The sequence below is a fragment of the Formica exsecta genome, unplaced genomic scaffold (assembly GCF_003651465.1).
Source record: "Formica exsecta isolate Colony F162 unplaced genomic scaffold, ASM365146v1 scaffold26, whole genome shotgun sequence".
Lineage (NCBI taxonomy): Eukaryota > Metazoa > Arthropoda > Insecta > Hymenoptera > Formicidae > Formica > Formica exsecta.
In genome coordinates this window covers 2,864,232-2,891,250 of record NW_021849866.1, presented here as the reverse complement: position 1 = coordinate 2,891,250, position 27,019 = coordinate 2,864,232, and the positions used below count along the sequence as shown (strand labels likewise).

Genomic DNA, 27,019 nt, shown 5'->3' with positions numbered 1-27,019 from the left:
AAAAGGAAACTTGTGATCGTTTCTGTTTTATCTTTCCTCTCATTCGCTGATCGAATATATTCGCTGATCTCTATGCATTGGATACAATAATGTCTATCGAATACGACTTTCGGATTTGACGTGCAATGAATTTCGTTTACACAATTTCCATACACATTCTTCTGTTTGCATTTGCGCGGAAGATAAAATAAAGAGACATATTTTATAATTCAATCGATATTTTAAAAAAATCACAGCTGCTGTCTTAATGATATCGTATCTGCAGTACTAAGATTCGTTAGTGGACGGGAAAAATTGAACGCGTTGCGGACACGTTCAAGTTTGATTAAGTGGCGGACGTTAGACGCGGAGGGCAGTATTAGCAAACTTGCCGGGAACTTGTTCATTAATGGATCGGAGCTCTCACGGACGCCTTGGGTAAATCCACGTTGTAATCCGACGGTCGAGCTCGTCGGACGGCAATTGAAACTGCCAGCGGCAGCCGAACTGCCGTCCCGGGTCGCCCGCAAGTAATATACGCGCGTATAATTAGTTGCGTCGCACACTCGATAGCGGGCACCCGCCGGGGTGATTTGTTGGACATGGTTATTTTATCGCTCCTGCACGTTCGTGCGACGTGTTTCCGTCGAATGAAACTACATAGGATTCACGGATGCTTGCTATATATAAGTCGATATCATCAGAGCATCAATATCTTGCCTTCGGTGTCTGCGCTGTATAACGTTCGATATTTTCTTTCTTCCATACTTAACTCGTGATTGCATGCATTTTGTCGTTGAATTTTACGAACAGAGTATTATGACATTATATTTAGAATATCCGAGAGAAGATATTAAGTTTTAAAAGTCTGAAAATATTCGAGAGAGGAATTTTTTTTTCTAAATAAGACAAAAAAGCAGCTCTATTATATTGGATTAAAAATAGATTCTTGGCGAAATATCAAGAATATGTTAAAAGATAATTTAATTATTATTGTGGATAATTGGTAGCACGAATAATTAATATTCTCTCTTAAAAAACAGGTATATTTATACAAAAAATGTATTTTTATAATATATATTTATATATATTTAAAAAAATTATATTTTTCTGAAGAATCAAGCTGAAAATATTGGGGCGAAAGAAAAGCATCGATATTTCAATGGTATCGTTAAAATAGTTAGCTCGCAAGCGCTACGTCCAAAATATACGGCTGGTCGATGGCTTGAAGACGGCGGAAATTGATGATGATAGAAGAGCGAGAACTTTGCCGTCCGGAAATTAGTGACTCGAAGTAGAGCAAGAAGCAGGTGCGCTTGATAAAAATATTAAGGTAAACCCAATTGTTATTGCCCATTCACGTGGTTATCGACCATTTAAGTTTGTGAACTCGTTTAATTTTTGATATATATCTTGTAATTTTATTAGTTTATATAATTAAGGGAATATTTTGTGTAACGACAAGATAAATTGGTTGGCGTTCGATGCTTATTTCTTAGAGTTAAATTACTTATATTGCATCTCTTTTCGTTTTTATTGAAACCCTCTCAACGGGTACACCTTGACGTTGGTGAGAGGGCTCAGTACCTGGAAGGTTTATCCTGAAGGGGCAGCCAAGTACCCAAAATACAGCATTGCCACGAGTCACAAATGGTTCAAATGTGGCAAGCGCATATTTTCGATCGTAAAATTCGGAAGTGTATTTAATTATATAATTATATATAATATTATAATCATTATAATATTATAATTATATATTATGTAATTATATATAATATATAATTACATGGACATGTTTGTTTCTATATATATTATGAACTTTACAAAATAGTTTTTAGATACGTATCGATGTAAGTGATTCAGCATTCACCAACGAAAGATCAAAAAATTTATAGACTAAAATATAGCCTAAATATATTTATTTATTTAAAAGAAATTTTGTTTTCTCTTCGATCTCTGTGGCTAAAAATCCAGTCGGAATGTAGCCGGCATGTAGCCAGGAACAACAAAAAATTAGTTTACTATTGGTAAGAAGAATAAACATATACGAGATACAAAACTAGATAAAATACGTAGAGCTATTAAGTGTTACATAAAATTTTAAGCTATAAAATTGAATTTTCTTTTGGACAATATGAAAAAATATAATTAATTATAAAAAATAGAAATTAAAACCATTACATAGTTTAAATAATTATAAATAAAATTTACTTACCTCTCAATTTCATGTTTACAGCCATTTAGTTCTTTACTATGTTGGTTATATTATTTTTAAAATAATTATAAAATAAGTCATTCACACAGAATTTGAAACACGTATTCTCTAAACATCGATCAATTACGAAAAGGAGATGAGGGAGGTGAGGAAAATGATCAATAAAAGACACATATGTTAAAAAAACATTTACATATTTATATATATAAAATATAATACAATTTGTTACAGTGTAGATGATAGTGTAGCGTTTAGATATAAATATCAAGTGTAAATCGGGTAGGTATAAATCTAAGAGCATTATATGGAAGGATAGGGCGCTCGGTTTGTTTGTGTGTGTGTGTGTGTGTGTGTGTATGTGTGTGTATGTATATGTATATTATAAAGATATAAGACGCTGTTTTTTTTTTCAGCCACATCCCTATCCGAAATAGTTATCGAGTGTGTAGTAAAGTGCCTATGAGGTTCTCCGGACGTCGTTTAAATCTAAAACTATATACAGGACACACTCTATATGTACACGCACACGCTATTCGCTCGATTTCCTTAAATGCACTCTCGCATTTATGCATTTTATCGCTCCGATCGCCGCACACATTTCAACCTTGTTTTAACAAAGAGCGCAAAATTCGAGCCCAGCGACCGCTAATCCTCTACGTACAGTACATACATTTTCGATTTCCCGGCCTTCACCGCCGTTTTCCTCGAGCTCGCAATGACGTTGACATCGACCGACTTCTCGCGCACTTCAAAACGGAAATCATATCTATTCGAATTCGGTTCGGTATATATTCTCGATGGAATAAACATTTTTGTTGGAAATGGTGCAAGGTAGAAGGGCTTCGTACACCGAGACGCCCCAGAATTCGATTTTCCAATGTCGCGATAAGAATGTTGCCTTGAAAAAGAGACGGCATTCTGTCGACTCTACAGTTATCTAATACATATTTTACGTAATAACTGCTTCGAAGAGAACAATAGTGGTTTATAGTTTCCTTCAAACGTTATATTAAATTATTTCAAATTAAATAAAATTTGATTTAGGCCTCTAACTAATCATCAAAGAAATATTAATATAATAGCAATATGAAAAAAAATATATTGATAATTACTAATATAATTATTAATTTTTGTTATAAAAACAATAAATAAAATTGATTATGTCTATTATCTCAGAAAAAATAAAATTCGCGGTAGATAAGAAAATAAAAGCAAGTATAAATAATATTCATCACATTGTGGTAAGAGAAGAGAAGATGTCGAAAAAATTCTTTTCTTAGTCGCTTCGGATGTTATCGAAGACACGGTGAAGGCCAGCAATCGTTACAAAAAAAGAAGATCGCTTAACATATCTACGATATCGGATCATCGAGTATAAATAGCGTAATAACACGTTGCTCTATCGTTACCTAATAATTATCTGAGTTTATTAAAAGACATTTAACTCGTGACGCTTTGCTTGATTGTTCTGTTCATATCACCGGCGGTTCCTTAGCACCCACCCACGTCGCCGACAATCCGCGACGGAGGATCACGCCGGGATCCTCGACAGTCGACATCCGCGCATCATCGACGACGTATATCGACTCCTCGAAGCGAGGACGATAATATTGCGTCGTCCTCGCTCACATCATACAACGATTATTACGAGCCCGTTCGACGAAGCTAAAAATCGTTCGATATATTCAGCGGATTCCTAGATCATGCGTGTTCACGCAGTGGAGAAAAAGATATAGAGTCGAGGAGAAAAAGAAACTATAGTGTGGAATCTCGGTCGAATCGATTAGCCGGAATTTTTGACTGCGGCTACATGTGCTTTATGTGGGAATATAGTACTATTGCGCGTGCGATCTCTTCGAAAAAAATTATATCGATGTGCCGAATAATAATGCGATGCTGTCGAATCCTATGAATAGTTTATACATTAATCAATATCTTATTTCGGAAAAGGAAACCTCGGATAATTGGAAAAGCTTTGCATTTTTTAAATAAATGTGAATGTATAAATGCCCTAAAAATATGATCTATCTATTATTTAATTAACTATCGATATACAAGTGCTTCATTTGAAACTATCAAATTTCTCGAAAATATGCAACTCCGCAGCGGAAACTCGCACGTTCGCGAATATAACGGATTATCGGAGAGGGAAAAAAAAACGCTGCGGTGCCCGTCTCTTTGCGTAATAATTGTCCGGCGTGGCGTTGTGAGTTATCGAAAATAGTTGACCGAACAACTACGTACCGTCGAGTACCGTTGGGAGGCGACGTCATACGCGAATTTATTGTCCGGCAACGCCGATCGCATTCCATCGCCAGGATATAATTCCCCGTTCTCGCTGTTGAATCGGGTCCAATCGGAACACAATATTTGTAAAGCAATATATGGCAGCAATATACTAGCAGTTCTCAGTGATTTCGATTCGACAAGTACAGCGTGGTTACGAACGAATGATCTCCGTGCTGCTCGTTGACCCTTAAGTAGTCGATGGCACTCGGAAATCCACGTTTCTCTCTCATAACTCCGCGAATAATTTTTTACAGGATCAAGATGTAGAAAAAATTGAATTTTTTCAAATTTTGAATTCATAAATCATATTTTAAATAAAAGGAGAGATTGTAAAATTATACGTCATTTCTTACGACAGTTTCGTGGTAATAATTTTTTAACTCTCTCTGGCTTTTTTGTTAATAAAGTTTATTTTTTTATATATTTGTGTAATAAATTTTTTTATTATACTATATTGCAACTAAATAAATATTGTCAGACACACTCGGGAGACTTATCGCGACTGCTTAAGGGTTAAGACGCGACCATTCGATTACCCTAAAATCTTCTCTACACATACAGATTTTTCTATGACACATTTACGAATTACCAGTTAATATTAAATTGTAAAATGTACTACACGTGCCCGCGAAATACCAATTAATCGCGTCTACGCCTTTGAGATTTCGCTATACTAGAAGGGGGAGCAGGAAGGGAAGAGATCCTTCCCGATCTTTAACACCGAAAAATGTTTTGCCAAAAATACGAATTCGATGAAAAAATGCAAAAGTGATTTTGGCTAACAAAGCTCCTCGTTTCTTTTTCTCTCTGTTAATGTCAGCGCAAAATTGAAGTCGGCAACAGCGCGTGTTTAGGGACACTTCCGTTTCGTTTGATTTCGAAATGAGATAGAGTAACGAACAAATCCGAGAGTCGAGAGTCATTTAAATGGAAATTATCGAGAAAAAGCTTTCGAATCGAATGCAAATCGCCATGCAGATTGTATCGATCAATACGTTCATTTAGCCCTTGAGAACGTTTACAAGTTTATTAGGCACGTCATATATTTATATTTATTTGCATTGTGCAACTAATTGAAGTATACAGCTAATAATAACAGAAAATATGATGATAATAGTATTAATATTAATCAATAAATTGAGAATATCTATATATAAACAGGACTTTGGTAAAATTAAATAATTTCTTTTACAAGATTCGTCGTAAATCATTATAAAGTGAAGAATCGCTGAATCATAGTATCGCAAAACTATAATTGATAACTTAACTTATATATTGAGCAACCGCAAATTATCGCATGATCAAGCGCATATCCATTACTTCTCGATATCGTTAATATATTAATAAAATCGATAGTTGAAATCATAATATGTTGTGGAGAATCTCGAGTGTCCCTGTGTCAGACTCGTTTAAAATCTCGATAGTGCGAGATAGATAGATAGAAAGTATGTGTATGTATATGCGTTGTGTATGTGTACGCAATAGTGAAAGATGTGTCGAAAGATTTGCGCAAGTAATCTTTTTATATATACATTAAATAAGGAATAAATAACCACTCGTGTACGATAACGAGCGTTGACAAGCGCGCGAATAATGTTACACGTAATAAACTGTACAGAATGTTACAAAGAGTCGTCAAATATGTATAATATTTATATATAATAGTGTATCTATTTATATATTTATGTATATATATATATAAACCTTGGTTATATATATAAGTAACACCCTCGCGTGAAACGCTCAACGAAAGAGATTACGAGTACGAGATTCTTGTAACAAGATTTAGATTCTCGCATGAAATTGCTATCGCGTGCAAATCAACCAATGCTTATATAATCTTTATTTTAAAAAACGCATTTCCTATCGCTACGATCTAATTAACAAAATGTACAGACTTCGGTGGGAACCGTGCGAACGCGAAGCAATGAACGTCGAAGCATATACCGGTTTATCGTGTTTACTTGCCAGAATTATCAGAACATTATTTCCCACAAATGATGTTTTCTTAAAATCTCCGTGGAATAGCGAGAAATAAAAAATTCGATTTCGCGAATACAATCTTCATCATAATTGAAAATACATTCCTAGCGTATAAAACAATGCACACTTCTCGCGAATTCCGTTCTCCCAGATTAATTTTTTTTTATTTTTTTTTTTTTATTTTTGTACAAGGAAAGAGTTAATGAGATTTTAAATTAAAATGTTGCCATGAATATATTGATTTCGTTTTATTTACTTATTCTTCGTTGCTCGAGATTTGACTCTACATTTTTCCCTTCATAGGAAAGCTTCGATTTTCTTGTCGTGTTTCAACTGAATTTGTGGTGTGTTAAATTAAATCGGGAAATAGTGCGCTGAAAACTTCGGCTCCACGTCGTACCCTGAAAAATAGAATCCGCGAAACGTTCTTTCGCGAGAATTGCGATGCCTCGACCGGTTCCCAATCACCAAATAAACAGCCAACAATTAAACTCTCGCGAGTACATCGAAAGAAGCTTTAAAATAATTACGCTCTGTCGACAGAACCGCGAAAATTTGCGAAGATATCTCTCGTTCGATCGGCAACGTTGACAAAAAGACAAATAGCATTTTCAATGCTCACGTTGTTAAATTATTCCCCCTTCAGCCATCGAGACGAATATAGATGTAGTTTAATGCGACTTAAAAAAAGTTTCAAGCATTCGTATGGTTGCATCAGGCAATAATCTCGAAATCGATAATGACGGAATGGCTCACGCTTAGGTGACGACAATGAATGGCAGTTTTATCAGGCAGTGTGATCATGGGACGTACTAATTAACTTAAATATAAATGGATGAAATACTTCCCAGCAATTTATGCAACTGCATACGTATGGAACGAATTTGTCCGATTATTATCAGTTCTCTCTCTCACACATGATATTAAAAATTATATAAACTAATATTTAATACAATATTATACAAAACGCAAAATTTAAAAAATTATTAAGAATAAAATTGATTAATGGTAATTGTTTTTAACAATGTATGATTATAATTAATTATATTTCTTTATTCTTTGGAAATATGTAATGAATATAAAAAAAAAAATAATAATTTTGCATAAAGCATGATTCATATGAGTCTTCTACAATACAAATTTGATTAACTTTTTTGCAGTTTTTTTTTTTTTTTTGGACTTTTGATTGTTGATACGTATCAACGTATATTGAATGCTTACAGCAAATGTATTTTGACATAAAGAATGGAAGAACTCCCGTGTTATTATCCGTTATTATCCGCGTATATACCTTTTCGTTGAGGTGCAACTTACACTTTTGAATCCAACGTATGACACAGCCGATGCGCTCGTATCCGAGAGATATCCTGTTACGATCGTCCTGCGCGAGCACGCGGGATATTACAGATTCTCTGCGATAGCATGCAATTTCGAATACAGTAGACGCAAATGTCGCGAGTATAAATAATAATGAGAATTTCAGGTGAGAAAATTTCCACAGTAATTTATAGGTATTTCCCATCGATCGGTGGGATTTCTGCGTTTACTTGGATATTTCGAAATACCGTATCGCAAAAAATCTCTATTGTATAACAGCGGTGCGCGCGAGCGGAAATCGCGAAAGAGAAAAGCCGATCGCGAAACGAGAACGCGATAGATCCGATCTCTCGCGCTCGGTTTCACCGCGGGCGAAATTAACACGCTATGCATCCACATCCGTTTCCGTCCAATACAGCATCATTAACTCTCTCGTTCCTGTCGAGCGCTTTTCGACTGGGATGAATATTTAATTAACTTCATCCCAAAAGATCGCGTCATATACTAAAATATTACAGAGGGAGAAATTAAAGATCCGACTTAAAAAAAAAACATGCAAATGTCAAAAATAAAAATGCAGGGAAAGAACCTTCTCTAAATATACGGAGCAAAAATACATGTATATTCACGTTTGGTGCTTCTCATAGATGTTCTCTTAAAAATATCTACAACTTTTATAGAATTATTTGCCTTGACATATAAAAAAAATATGACAATACAGTCTCCTTTTAAGTCAAATCTTCAAATATCACAAATCTTTGTAGAGAATATCTAATTCGATCAAATAATATTCCGGAAAATGAAATATTTTTAATTATTACTATATGTTAGATTTATTTCTACATTTCTTATTTTAAACATTTTCTCCTCGACACATGATCATATTAATTATACTAACCAAGAAAGAAAGAGTTAACGTTTCTGGCTGGAAAATCCGAGTATCAGGTGGACGAGATATCTTTGATGATGTTTTATCATATAAAATTACCATAATTTTACTTCAACACCTATGTATATGTCGAGATAATGTGGATCCGTTAATTTCCACTACATCTTCTATGATATATGTTTGTATATAAGTTTCATTTACACCGAATGGTGATTGCAATTGTCCTTTCCCACTCGCAGAAATTCGAAGTTCTCGATTGAAGGCTGGCGAAATCATGGCGTTACACGAGCATGCGTGTCAAGTTTTTATAAACTGCTTATTCTTGAGAAGTTACATGTAACTCCAATTTTGAAAAATTACGATCAATAACGCGCAAATGTAAATCGGCGCGGTACGTCAACAAAATTTTTAACAGTATAAACTTACACGCTCAAATTAAACATATGTTATAAATCTCAATCAGTTTCGATTATTTTCATCGTCATTCTAAACTATTCGACGCGCAGATTCCGCTAGCCGTGCCGGAGAAATCATTCCACCGCGGCCCGAAAGAAAAAGAAAAACCATCGATCGAATCTCTTGACAAATCCCGGGCGCGCTCGGTCGGAGAACGATAATACCTATCTAAGCCTAAGTTACAACGCGTCGCTGAGATTGGCATGTACTTACGCACTCCAGCTGCTGCTGCTCGGTATCGCGAATCATCCGCCGCGAATTCGATCGCGATGAACGATCATCAGGACGATCCTGGATCCGAGTAAACTCGAACGACCGATCGACCAGCGGCGATGTTCACCTGAACGCGGCGCCCGCGACGACGGTAACGGCGGCCAGGATAACCGCTGCCGATACTGTACGTCCGCAGGAACTACCGGCCGTGAGTCCAGCGTCGCTGCTGCGGGATACTTTGCTACGCACCAGCTGACCTCGTTCGACCGCGTTCGACTCGTCGCTGTCAGGGTCGACTGGCGCGCCGATGTCGTCGTCCTCGCTCAGCAGCATCGACAATTTGTTCCGCAGCGGCTTCTTCGCGCAGGGCACGCTCGCCTCTTCGTAAGGCCTGAGGATGCGCGGGTAGTGCACCTCGAGGTTGTCCGTGCCGGGCAAAGCGCCCTTGCTGCTGCCGCACAGCGGCTTAAACGTGCCCCCGCGGGTGGCTTCCTGGAAGGTCTGGAAGTTCGACTCCCAGTCGTAACTGATTAGTCGCTCCTCCAGCGTCATACCCGCCAATTTCTGCGGCTCCTGGATCATTACCGGGCTAGAACCCCTGCGCAGAAATCAAAGTCGTCCTGTCAAGTCGCTGTTATCTCTTAAGTTTTACGTTTTATATTTCTCTTTTTTTTTTGTATTTCGCGCAGTTTTAACTTCCTATATCGATTTAATTTCTTTTTATTGTTTTATATTTTATCACGTGGCTCTTCTGACATATAATCTCTTTATTCTTCTATTCTTCCATCTTTTGTATTTTTAAATATAACCGGGGTATAAAAGAATAATCATATTTTAATTTAAAAAGTAATTATAAAAAACTATTGATCTTCGATATTGAAAATAGAAGGATTAATTTTTGAAACTTTAGTTACAATTTATTTAGGATATATCTGGCAAATGTTACGTAACGATGGACAACACATTTGATGCAACGTAACTATCACTCGTTAAGTTAATGACACTCGGTGCTTTCGTTGTGTCAATACGTTTATTAAATATTCCTTTTTCGCACAAACGGTTTATCAGCCGAAGTTATAACAATATTTTTTTTTTTAAAGATAACGAGAATATAAATGAACTAATTCAAAATGATATAAAAAACAAAGCAGATTTGAAAGACAAAACAATTTGAGATGAATTTTAAATAAACTTCAATTAATTAATCGATTCAAATATTATTGAAAATATATTTTCGGCAAAGTTGTAAGAATATATGCATCTTTTCGTCTTCTAAACTCTGGAGAAATATAATTATCACGCCACACAAATTTTTATTAATGGTCATAAGTCAATGAAAATGTCAAACTTACTGTACTAATTTCTGGATTCCCAAGCTATGCAGGACTGTCGGTAACGAGGGTAAAGAATAGCAGAGAGATAACTCAATGCGAGGATAATAGAGAGCAGACACCAGACAAGTCTCTTCTCTCGTTGCCAAGCCGCCGAGCGTGATGGCCCCCCGCGATTCGGACGAGTACGTGCATTCGGCGACCAAGTGATCACCCTGTAAAAAGAAACATCGCCTAACCGTGAACAAGCGCTAAACGACAAGAGAATCTTAAAAGTTTAAAAACTCGTAGTGCCAACAAAAAAATTTTACATTACATAAAAAAATATTAATAATGCGGATAAATTGCAATTATTAGATTAACATAATAAAATTGTATATGTACATGTTTTTTATTATCATAAATTCAATTTTGTTAGTTTTTAATTGAATTTTGCTACAATACATTTTTATTCTATGTTAACATGTAATCGCGTTTTAAACCATGCCGTTCGAGTCCGTTCAAACAATTAAACTCAGGTTCATGCCCTGCGTCTGTAGCATGTCGGCACTTTACGTGATCAAAGCTTATACTTATTGCACGTTAATAAACTTTGTAACAAGCTCATAAACTTTCTGATACGTGCTACGGGTTATAATGCAGCGAAAAGAACGTTCGCGGCAACATGAGCGAAAGGCGTGCAATGTAGCGGAAAAACAGAACAGAAAAATAAGAATATATTAAAAGACTGTTGTGTGAAGAACGTAAGTTACTTGCGAAACGCTTAAGGATATAATCTCGGATTACTTCCGAAGGAAAAATCTCAATGGATAGAATCCGAGATTCTTCGCGATCCTCTCCCGTTAATCGGAAAAATTTTATAATTGCATTAGCCCCACGTCACCGTAGATAAGACGAGATTTAATAGATTGCCAATAAATTGGATCTTGACACAAGGATTAAAATAAACTGAAGCTTAAACTGTATAATATCACGGGAAAAAAGATATTAGAAAACAAAAAATATATATAACCTTTTTCTATCAATGTACGCGTATTAACGTATGCACGCTTGAGTTGAGACTTACCGGATACACCTTGACCGGTCTCTGGAGTCTCCGATACTCCTGATAATTGGGATCGTAGTTGGTATCGGCGGCAATCGGCGATAGTTCCTCACCACTGCGGATCTGCCGCAGGCGGACCTTCCTACCAAGCTGGTGGGTGTGCATGATCACGGCGAACATGTTGATGCCGCTATTCGGTATCGTCTGGCCAGTGCATTCGGCGATACAGTGGCCCTCGGAGACCACTTCGGGTTGGCCTGGCGGTATTATGTGCCGCCAGTTCGGGTCGATGCCGATGCTGAGGATGCCGGCGTCGTGGCCGCGCAGCCGATCGGTATAAAGGAGACGCAGGCCACTGCTGTCGCTGATGAAGGCGTCCAGCTGCGGATTCGTGTAGTGGGTCTCCAGCATGTAGTAGCGCGGCCCCGTGTACGGATTGAGCGCGTATCCGGCCTCCGGCGGATAATTAAAGCCCTGGCGCGGCGAAAGGGGAGAGAAGAGAAACGATGGATTATGCAGAAGCCATGGCAGTAAATAAAAACAGGATCGCGGCAACGCGAGTACCGGTCGCCGTCCGGTTCTCCGGATCGGGAGTCCGCGCGTTCTCTCGCTCCGATCTGGTCCGGTCTGATCCCGCCGCCCCTTACTTCGGCGACGTGTACTCTTCACCGGACCCCATAATCGGTATACGCCTCGATCCATCAGCCGCGGACTCCCGATGCAGAAATTGTCGCTCGTGAAATTCGTTTCCTTATTGGCGATGCGCGCACACCGCGAATTACGCTCGGCTAATTTTAATTTTCCGATACCGATGATGAGCGAGATAACAATTCGCCCGCTTCGAGGAATTGAGCGGTAATCGCCGCTTTAATAAACGCTTCTAGATTTATTATTAACGCGGCCCGGATAATTTTGATTATCCGCACCAGATTTGTTTGTTTTATTAATGAGATTTCTTTTTTAATTCTGGACTTTCAAATTGAGATCCAGTAAAATGTTTTCGTGTCGTTAGCATTTCTATAATTTGCGATAGTATTTGCAATAATAAATTGAAGAGTACCCTCTCCTCATCATGAAAATTTTATTCAATATTTATTTCCCGACGTTTTATTTTCAACATTTAATTTCTGACGTCTAAAGTTAATATAAAATAACATTGCGCCGAATTTTAAATACCGATGTCGTGATTTTTAAAAATAAAATATTTAATATAATATTCATTAAGTTAGTATTAAAAGGTATATAAGAGAGAACGCAAAACAAAAATAAAAATAAATACACTCGATACAGCGTTCATCGCATATCTCGACAAATATTCGACTACATGTATTATTAGTTAACGTTATTGTTAATATTACTCATCATCATATTAGGTCACTGAATTGCTCGTTATACATGAGATCCCGACGCGTCTCACGATCAGTTGCAAGTTCGCATGGTATTCGTATTACCGATAACCGCGAAGAAACAAGTTTGCGGTATTCCTGTTCTCACATTAGTATGCATTACACCGGACTTGGAATTATCACGAAACTCCGAACGTGTCTTGTACGCTCGTGCGTAATGTTTGATAACGTATCAGAGTCGACATATAAGAATTTACGTGTTAAAGAGCATTAGATATTTCCAATAATACAAAAATTGCCAACAAAAAAATAAACGCAGTATCGAATTTGAGAAGAATTGTTGATATATATCGTAATACACATCTTTTAAAAAAGTAAGGCTTTAATAGAATGTCGACTTTAATCAATTATCATATCAATTATTATATCATTTTACTACATAACAACTGATCTCGATGCAACAATTAAATAGTTCCATTATCGACCGAATCATAGATAATTAGAGTTTTAATTACGATTTATTATAGAGCACGTAATCAATAAATATAAATTTTTAAATGTTTAAATTTTTTATCTGTGCTTTCTATATTTTCACGGTTCTGCAAATGAACGCCCTTTTTACTCGCACAAAATTTGTCAACAATGTGAAAGTACTCGAAATTCTCTCGTGTGTGAGTGTAAGTGAAGTTTTCGACGTACCTCAGAACCGAGACTCCAAGTGGCCGCGATCGTGTTGCACTGGAATGCAGGTTTATCAGGAACATAACAGACACTCCCGCTCGTTTCGGCCGCGGATTCCAATTCGGCTTGATCTCCACGGCACTCATACAGGGTCATGTGATGCAGGTATTCGTGGCTTCCTGGCTGAATAACTGGTTCATACTGAAATACAGAACAGGCGTACAAGTTCGTAACGAGAATTAATGTCGAGCGCATTTCGGTTTTTGCAACGTCTTAATAATTCGGAAACAACACGTACTTCTTCACGTGCTTATTACAGAAAAAAATTAATTGATCGAAGAAACCACAAGTACGAGAAGAATAAAGAGAAATATATTTCATATGTATTTTTTTGTATTTTATTTAAAATTCAATATTTTATGATGCATATATATTATATTGATTTACAAATATTTAATCCAATTTTAGAATCGAATATTCGCTATTTCAATATTTAAAGCTAGACGGACATCAATCGATTAATCGGTAACTAACTATCGATATTCAATCGAATATTATCGACGGAAAGAAAAAAATGTTTCGCATCTTAATAGACGCCATTTCTCGCAGTTTAAAGAAAGTTGTTGGAGTGCAAAATTGAAAAAGATCGGGCTACGACATTAGTTTTGCTCCAATATCGGAAGAACGTGCCGCGTTTTAATTTGTTCCTTCAACAAATTAAAAACTCGCCGATACCAAGGCCATTCGCGATTCTCGTTAATCTAAGAATACATTGGTCAATAAAAGTTCCGTAAAACGCGAAGGGGTAGTTCGCGCTTTAAGCGTTTGAGTTATCGCAGACGGAACGCTAATCGATTCTCCTTCTCCGCCGGATACTAAGAAAGACCCGAGATAGGAACACAGTCGCAATCGCATCGCGTAGTTGGGTCACGTCCGATCGAGTTCGAGATTCAGATGTCGGTCGGTCGACCGGCGATAGATAGTGCGAACTATATCAGCCAGTTGTCTCAGCGTTCTGTTCGGAAACTCCCGAATGCGGATGTGAATATGTTAAGGACCGAGGTACGGTGAAGTAAAAAATAAGAAGAGAATAAAGAAAGAATAATATTTTAATATATATAAATATATAAATAATATATAAATTGTAATTCAGAAAATATTAATTATCTAAATTATCTCTAAAGAGAGTCTTTCTTACAAACAATTTGACATGTTAGTGACGATCATAATCATTAACTCGTTCCAGCAGCCGTTAAATTTTACGTTGCGTTAATTGACAAACAGATTAAATTCGAATAATTCGAGAATATGACTGAGATTTTATAGAGTTATCATGTGTTCTGCGAGGGAAAACATAACTCGAGAGACATAAAATGTGAATTGTTCTGAAATACTTCTTGACCAAATTATTTGCTGACGTGAAATTCATGTCAAATAGATAAAAATATGGGCGAATATCTAAATAAATTTTGAAATAAAATTTAGAGCAAAGAAAGAGCGTTTATATATACATAATTTTTTAAATCAATTCGGTTTATGATATCTTCTCCAATTCCTTTTATTATAAATGTATAATAAAAATTGGTAATATCATAACGGTATTTCATTCTCGGCTTAATTTTCGTTGGAAGAACGTAGTAGCGCAAAAAACATTAATCTAATGTAAAATGCATCCGAGTCTATTGACAATAAAATATTCCGCGTCATATTAAACTCGCAAAAACACGAGTTAGCAAACGCGTTTTACTACCTGCTTTTGTTGCCGCTTTTGGTCCGACTTCGATTTTTAACACGCAATTTGGAGAATCGCACGCGTCTGCATCGAAATGGAACGTATTACAGTCGACGTGAACCGATACGCAGTAGTAATACGAGGTTTACGACCGACTGCTTTATCACTGTCGCATTTATTGATGACATCTCGTGCATCGATCTGTCATCGCGCTGATGGCGAAATTGGCGGCCGGAACGGCGAAACGATCTCACCTACCGCATTGATCCTGCCATCCAACAGATCCGCCCAGTCGTACATTTATGATGAAATTTTATAGCCGAATTAATCGATCGTGCTCGATAATCGTACTGGCGAATCGAAGGCTCTTTTACTTATCAGAATAATAAAGCAGGCCAATGTTTTTTTAAATATTTTTTTCACGCCTGCAATAAAAGGCTCATGTACAAATATTTTAAAAATGTTTGTAATTAATTACAATACGTGAAATAATTCAAATTTTTAATTAATTTATACATATATATGTAGAACAGTCTTTCTTTACAATTTTATTCTGTTAAAAAAACAAAAAAAATATATATATATAATTATATAAAAAAATGTTTTATTAACATTTAAGAATATTATATTAACATTTTAAAAATGTTATTTATCCGATCAAAATATTATTTAAGAGTCCTCATGAAGGAAAATACGAAATTGTGAATTGAAATAAGTCTTCCTTCTAGTATGTCAGAGCGTTTTTAAAAAAGGAAACCATCGTCCCGGCTATGATTAATCACCTGATGTAAAATATCGTATAACCTCTAGATTATCATTTTGCGCGGCATATTTATCGGACGGCTACTTGACGAGGCATCTCGAGATGCGAAAACACGCGAGGCAGAAGAATATCTCCCGTATGAGGAAGGGAAGATGGGAGGAAAGGAGATGAGAGAGACAAGTCGGCAAACTCGACGTGCAGTTTCTTCGGCATTACAAGAGCATCCACCTTCGCTTTAATCAAGTCGGAGAGCGGCGGGCGCGCGCGAGCTACCGTAAACGGGTTATATACCTGGAGGAGAGAACTCACCTTCACGACGTGGTGTTTGTGATTAATGCTCGGCATCCTCAGGACACGGCACCAGAGCAGCATGTCTTGCCCCATGGGTAAACGAACCTGCACAGCAATTCGAATGGTACTTCGTTAAGCGAGTATAATTCCACACGAAATTAACGGATAGAGCTACTACATTGAAACAATTGATACTTCAGATATCGACATTGAAATCACGAGGAAATATCAATATCACCTTCATATATCCGAAAGAAAAACAATTAACGTATATACGCATGAAAATACATGTATTTTAAAACATTAAAAAATTAAAATATAAAAGATTGATAATATAGCGCAAGCAAAAATATGAACACTCAAAAAAGTGGTATTGCAACTACAGCAAAAATTTTCTGGGTGCGCAAAATTAACTGAGGTACATAAATGATTAGCAAATACTGTGATATCGCATATGTTTCGCATTTAATCAATCTAAGTGACAGAGACAGAATTTATATCTGAACTGTTTGTGAAATTTAGAAAGAATGTTTTTCTGTGGCGCCTATCCATGTTAAGGCCAATCATACTTTTTATAAAGTTTGGCTTTGGTACACAAAAAAAATTAGCTGCAAGAAACAAATGAATATATAATCCTCACATCTAACATATTTGTATAACGCGCCCAATCTATCTAGCTCTTTTAAACAATTTCTCTCAATTTTTCGATGCTGCAGTTATAATTGGCAGTTATATTTCTCACAAAGATCGTTCTAGCTGTAGTATCGAAACTCATATTTATCCAATGCAGTGATTAACATTTGGCAATGGGACCTAAATTTTCTAGAAGATATTATTAGAATATTGCTGCTATAAATTCTATATGTAACAGAGAGACAATATTCTAACAGATACAAAAAATAGCGATAAAGTTCTGTTGTGACACCTAGAAATCTACCTATATCAGCAAGACATTTTTTTGAGTGGAAAGCACGCAAATATATATATATATATACTTTACATTACAAAAATATCGACATATATATATCATTTTCATTAAAAAAGATTGAAGTTTTTATAATATAAATACTATAAATTAATCAAAAAAATTACTGTAGAGCTTTTAATTAAAAATTGGCTTTTTATAAACAAAATATAAAGTATATCCGTAAAAGATTAATAATGTAATAATTCTCTGTGCTATTTTTAGTCGCGATATCTTACATTACTATTAATAGTGATTCTACGATAATCTTGTGGTCGTCATCACAATCAAACGTCAAACATTAAACAACTCATCCGAAATATTTTTATCTCACAGAATGCTACGATATCATATCGCCAAAGCTCCCCTTTGAGAACGGGCATTAAATACCATATCTTGAAAATAATTGCCACTTTATAAGAGTACAAAAAGTTTCCTTGCTGAAACGAGTAGCACAAGAAGTAGAGAGGAAAATTCGAGAAACTTGGCTACTTAACGCATACACACTAGTTTAATGGTTTGTTACAACAAGGTAAGAGCAGTTAAACGCAAATATATACGAGAAATTCATTACCATATTTTCCGACGCCGCGTGCGACTTACGTAACAAGGTTGCAAGTTGCTTTTATGATATACGAGCCCATTTCGCTCTGTCTCAAAGCGGCGCTTTCCACGCCACGCGACTATTTTGCGCCAGTTCTCATGCACGGCCGGCTGCATTGTGTGCACGAACGCCTTGCGAGTTTTTCGGCACGTATAACGGAATAAGAACTGCATCTACCGGCGTTAGTTGCGTTACTTGTTTTAGATGTTCCGCTCAATACATGAGCCATATTGTACGCGCGAACTCATTTTGCTCGATCTCAAAACGATCCTTTGCTATATCCCAGGCATCTCTTAGCTATAGTCGACTTTATTATACATCATTGTATCTCGAGCGTTTCGACATACAGAGTCGAGATATATATATATAGTCGAAATATTGAAAATGTGTGTCATATTAAATATCTCTTAATTACAAAAATTGTTCTAAATTTTAGCACAATACAATATTGTAATAAATATTCTGTGCACAATTTATTTATTTATTCAGTAATAAACGTGATAGTATTATCAAATAATATTTTCTAGAATTTGCAACTTTGTACGGTTTTGCTCAATTATGCTTCTGTGACAGAATTACACGCATTAGGGCATTAGTCGCGCTCGTCTCACGTGTATATCTCCCATTTACAAGTCAGATTCATAGTCTGCCGAATTATTCACGGATTTTCGTGCATCAATGGAACCGTGCTACAGCTTCGTTGTTGCAATGTACATACCTTCGTAATACGAAGAAGCAAGGGAAAGCGAAAGGGAGACGGGTGGGTCGTTTCAAACTGCTCGCCGCGGGGCGTAAGGGTGTAAGGGCGACCCGTATAGTGTTCGAGAAAATTACGATTCTCTTTTTCGCGCATCCCCTCCTACGATCGATTCCTGCCCTAAGCGCTCGAGCCATGCCGTCGGATTCTCCCACGCCCTGACGCGAAATTATCGATGTCGAGATTACCGGGAAGGACGAGCGCGTTTATTGTTTTGCGGTCGAGCACGCTTGACTGACGGCCGCGGGCGATAGAGGGATTTTTAGAGATGCCGCGAACGCAGTTCCGACTTCTCCAAGCTCCGAGACAATTTCTTCTGATTGATTAAAATTCGCAAAATGGCACACATATAAAAAGATTGCAATAATTTTCAATAGTAAATTAATTGTCACAATTTCGCGTAGCTGCAGGATTCTTTTAAATCTAAGTTTAATAAAATGAATTTAAAGATATATTTAAATAAAACGCATGAAAGAAGCATGGTAGCATTTATAAATCTCGCTACATATTTATATAGCAAGAATGTAAAAATTAACAAAACACTGAAAGCAATTTCTAACAAATGGCAGAGTATTGCAAAATCTGAAGAGAATGGCGCAACGTAAACCTGTTTCTCTCACCCCAGTCTCGTCTTCTTTATGACTATTCTATTCATATTCATCGCGGCGCAATACAAAAGTTATTCGACCGCTCGGCAACTTTCGTGTACCAAGTTAAGAAAGAACTTCCTTCCTGCAGGTCAAAATACAGAAATATAAAGCGATAGCCAACGATACTCTAAAAGATACCGATACTTTTTCATATTTATATATATTTAAAATGCTCTAAATAATTTCCCTATCTCTTTGCACCACGCATTTAAATAAAGTAAAACAAACGTACCCTGTTACTTTGAAAAGGGAAAGAAGAAGGAAAGCCAAAACGTAAAAAGTATAGGTAGAAAGAACCAACTTGCTATCTCGATTATTCTGCTACAATGATTGTAACAAATTCCTTGTAATACGAACAGTCACAAGAACCCCGCGAAAAATGGCGAAATTCGACAAACTAAAAATATATATATCCGAGTTTGGAACAAATACATTCCAAACCTTCGAAGCGCACGCTTGTCTCAAACGATATTACACGGCTGACATTTCCGGGTCGTTTATCAGCACGTTCGGCGAATGATCTTGCACTTTTTCGCGGGCCAACGAGCGGAATACGAGTCGCGAGCGTGGCCCGATTCCGGTCTCGATATAAACTATAAACAGCACCAGGGCAGACGGTGGAATTAGCATTGTCCGATTCCCAACGATAGCGCGCCGACCTCGTAATCTACGACCCGGCGACGCTAATGAACGAATAGTTTTTGCCGGATGTGACCCGGTTAAGATTTATGCCGCCATAAATTCGGCGCACAATGCCGTCTCTCTCCCTTGCCTTCTCTCTCCAACAACGGCTCCGCACTCACGTCCGATAAAAATTCAGTACGGAATGTGTATGCCGAACACACTAAACACGTTCGAACATTCATCTCGTGCACAGGATATACGCGTGTCTACGCGAGTGACGAAAACAGTACCGTACGATGAGAGTTTTGAAAAAAAAGCTCGTTCGCGTCTCGGATTCGAATAAACGAATAATCTGCCGCGCCCCTGGCGATATCAAAACGATGTGGATAGCGCGGAATCAATCTTTATTATATTCGTAAAAATTTTCGACTTTCTCGACTTGAAGTTTAACTCCGAAAAGATAACTTGCAATTAACCACCTAATTATATAAAAAATTAAATGCTGTATAATTTTTATATCAATTACCTCTAACAAGTATTTTTTTGTGTGTTGAAGATTCTCTGAGTCTTCTTTCTTTTTGCAATTTTTGTGCAAGTCTTTAGTATAAAATTATATATTCTTGAGTTGAAATTAATGTTGAGTTAATAACGAGAGAATTGTAGCGTCGATGATTAGTGTTGATAATTTCTCAGAAAAGCCTGAATAAAGTAAGTTTGGTTTCTTTGGATCTTAAATACTTTCATGGAACCTGGCTTGAAGCTTCCTCCTTCGTGCAAATCGAGTCCAATATCACAACGCCAATGGCAGATCCACTTTCGTGAACTCTAATTAAAACTCTTTAATCGTCTTTGTTCGCGCTCGCGAATTTCTCCGCGGTCGGGATGAATATTAACTTTGTTCTTGTTTCTTGTCACGTACCGTCGTAATAACGCGAATCGTAATAAATGCAATATGCACACCAACTGCTCTCTTTCTCTCTCTTCCTCTTTCTCATTTCCTTTTTTAATTATGTCAAGAACGAAACGAAATATTTCCTTCTTCAGCTAGTTCGTTACGTATCTATCTCGACGAAACCTCTTTATTGCATTTATCGCATGGAATGTTAATTTTTATTTCACAGTAGACGCTCGTCTTACGTTTTATATAAATATGCAAAAAATTAAAAAAAAAATTAAAGAAAATTAAAACTTCGCGACCCACCTGTTTGTTCAAAATGTCCCAGATCTTCAGCGGCGGCTCCGTGTCCTGATTACGTGAGTTTCGTCTGGGCTGCGTGTCCCTCTGCACTAGGTACAATGGTCTCGAGCCTCGTACTGCGCCGTGATCGGGCAAGACCCCGGCCGCTGATACCGGCTCCTCGACATGATATTGCCAAACCACTTGCATCGTGTCGTTCTGAAACACAAAGGATGGCCCGAAGTCAAGAACGGCTCTCGTTCTGCGCTTTTTGCTGTCGAAAAATATTGATAGAGAAACGAGGCTACAAAGAGCTTGCCCTTTATATATCCAACTCGCCATAAAAATCGTTGCTTCCGGAAAGGAGGCAGATACTCTGTACGACGCGAATAAACGGGCTCCTCTGCCGAAGATTGCGCGCTCGGCTGCGTCTTTTAATCAAACCTCTCGTAAAATTTACGATCGAAAATTGTCCTAGACAAGCTACGTTGCAAGCCATGTTTAAAAATTTCAAATAAATGTACACGTATCGATTTTTCTCGTTAATAAATTCTAAGTTTTGATAAAGTTCTTTTTTAATAAAGATGGAATTTTTATATAATATTGGTTAAAGCGATGATATATATTTACATGATATTTTTCTCGTTTTCTATAATACGATCTTTAATAACTTCACAATTAAAAGTCCAAATTTGTCTACTTTTTATATAATCCAAGATAGCCTAAGCTTTCAGCGCCCTTAAATTCGCGTAGGAAATCAGCCCCGGCGTGACGCGCGTCAATGATCTGTGGCTGTGCTGCGGGCATACGCGATTTAATTCACCCCTAAAAGAAAGGCGACCGCCGAGGGTGGCCGCGCGATATACCCAATACAAGCGACAATGTCCCTCGGTGTCCGCTTGTCGCGGTTGGCCGCGAAGCGTACACGTGTCCAACCGCGCCAAACTTGGGGTTGCTTCTGCACGCAAACGAGCCACTTACACATCTCGGGACAATCGCATCTGATTGAGAAACTAGCCCGCGCACGCGGGCTTCGTTAACCGATTCATTCCAAAAAATGTCACTCATTGATGCTATTCGAGTTGCGTGAATAGAAATAAATAAATGTGGTATAACCGGATTTACGAGTTTGTTAATCAGAGCTATTTTTGCGCTTATGTTAATATAATATGTACTCGCTGTCAGCGTTAATGTTTGCAAGTAACGATGGATTATTGACTATTATTTTTAATCTTTCATCGATCGATCTCACTTTAACAGGTATACGAAAAATGAAGAATAAATTAAATGTGAAATATATAAATAAGAGGAAATTGTGAAAAATGAATAAATATTCTTTTAGTTTATTAACACATACACATATTGTTTGACTCTAATTTGTACGGAAGATCAAACGGTGCATTTTTCAAGTGCGATATAGAGAATAAAAAAATAATTAATTGGATTCTCGTCAATAGAGAATAATAAAAAAAGATTGCCAGAATATATGTATAATAAACATATATATCTACTTTACTTATTAAATATGTGAAACATATTAAGACATTTATGACAGAGATTTGCTTGAATCGCATTACAAAATATTACTCCGAGAATATTAATACCGCGAGAATTCGCATTCATCATGTTCTCGATCGTTATCAATTCTTGTTCTTACCGCCACTTACATATCGGAGATCCAGATTAAGAGCGCGCTTCGCCACTCCAGACACGTCTCGGCGTGAAGAAAAAAATCGTCGGCGGAATCACAGAAGTCTCGCGCAATCGGCATGCGAATTTGCAAGCCGCTCACGTGTTACCCATTCACGTTCTTCGATAATCGCCACGCGTTCCCCTCCTCGAAGGGGGAAAGACCCCACATTGTCCGTTAATACCGCCGCGTACAATCATCGGCGGCGCACCTACGATTGTTTCAGAGTTTGTTCCGAGACAACCGGGCGCCCGTCTTCGTTTGAATCAAGGGAAAGCGGGGATAAGTACGACGTAGCGACCCAGATCCGGCAGAATCGAAAGATTCTTGGAGCCAAGATGGAAAATCGATTAGAGGAAATGGGCATCGCGTTAGAAGGAAGGAGGCGAGAATCACGCGATTCATCTTCGATCGATTCTAAAGACGTCCTTTGACTACATTATACATTTTCGTTGTCCTCCTTCCTCGATCAACTGCGGTGCAGATTTTCTTCTCAAAAGTCTTTTACATAAGTATGTGTCAAAACTTATCAATTTTAATATATTAAAGATAAAAACTTCGCAAACTGATTAAAATAAATATATTATTTTATTCTCCATAACAAATTTCATATAAACTTTATTTAAAATCTCGAAAAATTTATGATTTATCTATCCAGATGCATAATATCGAGAAATAAAAGAATGAAAGAAACTGCTATCAAATTTTCGCGAAGAAACAAACACGTATAATTTAATTAAATTTCTGTTGAATCATTAAAAACTCTTATCACTATATTTTTTCCTGGGCCTGCCAGGATGATAATAAATACATCTCTTCCGCTTTCTCTGTCTGTCTCTGTGTTTTCTTCGCATACAAAGTTTGTAATTAATTCAGCAAATTCTGATATTATTCTGATATTTCATATTTCATCCTGACGGTTCTGACATAACTTCATATTTCATCTTCCACAATATTAAACATCATAATTTTTAATGGTGCAAATACAATAATTATTTTAATTAATTTAATTTTTCTGATTTCGTTCAAAATCTCTTTATTAGAGAGAGTGCTTTAATTAAATTCCTAATTTAAAATTTAACAATTTAAATTTATTTCGTAATCGTTTGTAAAATATTATCATTAATTTAGCTATATTACATTTTTTCGTTAAACTATTCGCTAAGAATTTTACCTCTTATAACAAATATCCTCCCTTCTCGATCGATTCCGATACATTCCTATGCAAGAGTTTCGGGAAAAATAGTAGCTCGTGAATATCCTTGATCGTCGAGTTCAAAGGATGCGGTGCTATTGTAAGATACGAGTCTACCATTCTCGATTCGAGTAAGCCACGCGTTCGATCTCAGAAATCCCGATTTAAAAGATCCGCCTAACTTGCTGCATCCTTAAGTAGGTCGACAAGAAAAGAATGATGCGAAGAAAAAATTCTCCCGGAAATAGGAAACGATGTTGACTCTTGTAGAGATCATTAAGCTAGGATATAATCCATGGAAAATATAAGGATGCGTTAATTAGCATGAGAATATTTATGAGAGATATTCATTAGAGGCAAGAAATTACAACATAATAAAGAGAGTATGTATATGTGCGTGTGCGCAAAACATGTAATAAAATCATAACAAGTTATGCAAAATGAGAAGACATGATTTATAAGAATTCACAGAAATTTCAGATAATACCATAACAGAATTACAAAATCTTTAGTCGTTATCAATTAGCATTCTCATTAAATTACGTGAATAATGCTCCGAAAGTTTTACTTTTTTACGATAAAAAAATTTAAATTTTAACAGACGAGAATTGTAACCGTTTGCTATAAAGATTTTAACTCGGAGATATATATTTCCATAAAAAGTATCCTCGGTAAGATATATGGATGAGATATAAAACGACGAATCTTGTGTTTGAGAAAGATAGGCTAGGTAACTTTGCAGGACAAGATGTAAGCAAGAAGACAAACGGAACGGATTTGAGATTCGAAGACATCCTCTGCTAACTCAAGCAGCGTTTCTTTCGCGGAGCAACTTTGTTGTTCGTTGTTCTCACGAGCCGTAAATCTCTTCCGCTTGTTCGTTTTGCACACCGATGTCCTTTCCTTCCGTCTGCGTATCTACGTTTAAGAGCAGTCGTAGCTCGCAATTATCCGTTCCAATAGTCGTTGGGTCAAAGAAGAGAGGGGCAAGGAGAGGAGAAAGGAGAGGCAGAAGATCCCATTTCGCAAGTTAAGGATGTCAGACGCGATGTGAGCAAATGGCGCGCGAGTTCCCTTGGAAACCCTGGCATAAAAGATCTGGGCCACGTGCTCCGTAGAATCCCAAAGTTGAGTGCGAAGAGAAAGAGAAGGGATGGCGGAAGTGGCAAGCGGAGGGGGTTGATCAAAAGGGGAGCGTGGTTCTATAATGGCGATTAATCGAGTTCACTCTATTACACGAAGCAAGTAAGGTTATTGTTGTTGCAGACTTTCGTCTTTAGACTCTATGAAACGAGTTCTAATTTTGACGTTACGTAAAATATTTAATTGAACGACGACGAAAGAGAACTATGTTACACTTTATGAATAATATAATCTCAGCATTTGACAATTATTTAGAAGCGTCTCTGGCAGCCACAAATGTAATTTTTTTTTTTCATTTATTTTAACGTTAGACTAAACTTGTCAGAATTAAAGGTTAACGTTCTCCATTTGGAATCAAAAGGTCAATGTGATATTGATGTTACTAAAAGGGTTGCAATAAAGGGATAACGAATGGGAATCATTCAGTACCCTCGTCGAGCACGCGAACTGGTCTATCCTCCGAAATTGAAAAGCCACTTCTCTCTTTTCTCCTCTTCGAACTTTCCCACTCTGTTCTTCCACTTCGGTATTACACCAGAAATCGTATCTCACGGCTAACGTCGCGCGGCAGTCGTTGAATTTAAGGGGCGTATCCCAATTTCTGGGTTAAGAGATATCACTTGCTATGTGAGCAAATGACGCGCTCTTCCTTCCTCGGAAAATCCCGTTTTGGAAGCTCGATATCGTCCGTTGCCCCCGCTGTCAAATCTTTACTACGAGCGGTAAGTCGAAGGAAAAAGGGCTCGCAAAAACACGATTTGTGTGAAAGATGGCCCTTTCATAATGAATATATTCGAGAAGCGATTCGGGATTGTTGTCAAAATTTAAAAATAATGATAGATATCGCGGATTTATCGCAGAATTTTTCGGTGCTAATATATTAAAATTATAATAATGTTTAAATAAAAATCATTCGAATAAGAATGGTTTGTGTGATTATCTTGCATTCGAATTTTCTTATATATATTAATTTCTTAAAACTGTAAAATAATTTTTAGATAATTTGTGTATTGTCTCATCGCGCGTAACAGATTTCGTCTAATTGAGAACGTAAACAGTCGCTATCTCCTCCTTTATAGAAACAATTCAGAAGTCAACACCGACGACAATCGTTCCACTTTGACGCGGCGAAAGCAACTTCGCTTTCTTTGGAGTAACTTTGGAACGTGCCGGAAGTATCTTTCTTCCGGTAAAAAAAGAGGGTGGGGGAACCAAAAGATAAGAGCATTGCGAAACTTTGACCAGCGAGCAGTTTGCTTCTCGCCAAAAGAAGAAGACGAGTCCGAACGCCCGTGGGATAGACAAACCGATACTCGTGAGTAGCTTTTGCCGAGGGCAACGTTAATTGCCTGAAGTAGAAAAACCCGACAGCCGGTTATCGACGCCGCGTCTCCGTTTTTCCCCTTATCCCTTCCGCTCCGGCATCCGTCTTGTCCGCCTGTCGTCTTAGCCGAACGCGCGTTCGCACACAACTCCGATAGGGAAAACTAATATTGAACATTCCTAAGTAGAATGCAAAGGGTGCGACTCGGAGGGTGGCGAGCCACCCTGGCCATCGGGAGAAGCCCGAACTCGAACTTGAAAGTTTTAAAAAGCAATTAAGGGCTTCAAACTCCCGACACATTCGCTTCTCGCTTGCCTACAACCCCGTCCATACCGCTCAACCCCTTATATATATATATATA

At 37.3% G+C, this 27,019-nt stretch overlaps 1 protein-coding gene across 2 annotated transcripts in view; it reads right to left on the bottom strand.

The window, feature by feature from the left end:
• Nucleotides 1-4,906: 4,906 nt before the first annotated feature.
• LOC115236653 (MOXD1 homolog 2) overlaps nt 4,907-27,019 on the bottom strand; it is a 237,518-nt gene continuing 215,405 nt past the window's right edge. For both annotated transcript variants that reach the window (XM_029809241.1, XM_029809240.1), the window contains exons 4-9: nt 21,331-21,525; nt 16,549-16,635; nt 13,763-13,945; nt 11,739-12,191; nt 10,694-10,887; nt 4,907-9,939 (exon numbers count right to left, since the gene is read on the bottom strand). In XM_029809241.1, coding sequence (XP_029665101.1) covers nt 9,465-9,939; nt 10,694-10,887; nt 11,739-12,191; nt 13,763-13,945; nt 16,549-16,635; nt 21,331-21,525 — 1,587 coding nt within the window. In that variant the 3' untranslated portion in view covers nt 4,907-9,464. The remainder of the gene's footprint in view (nt 9,940-10,693; nt 10,888-11,738; nt 12,192-13,762; nt 13,946-16,548; nt 16,636-21,330; nt 21,526-27,019) is intronic.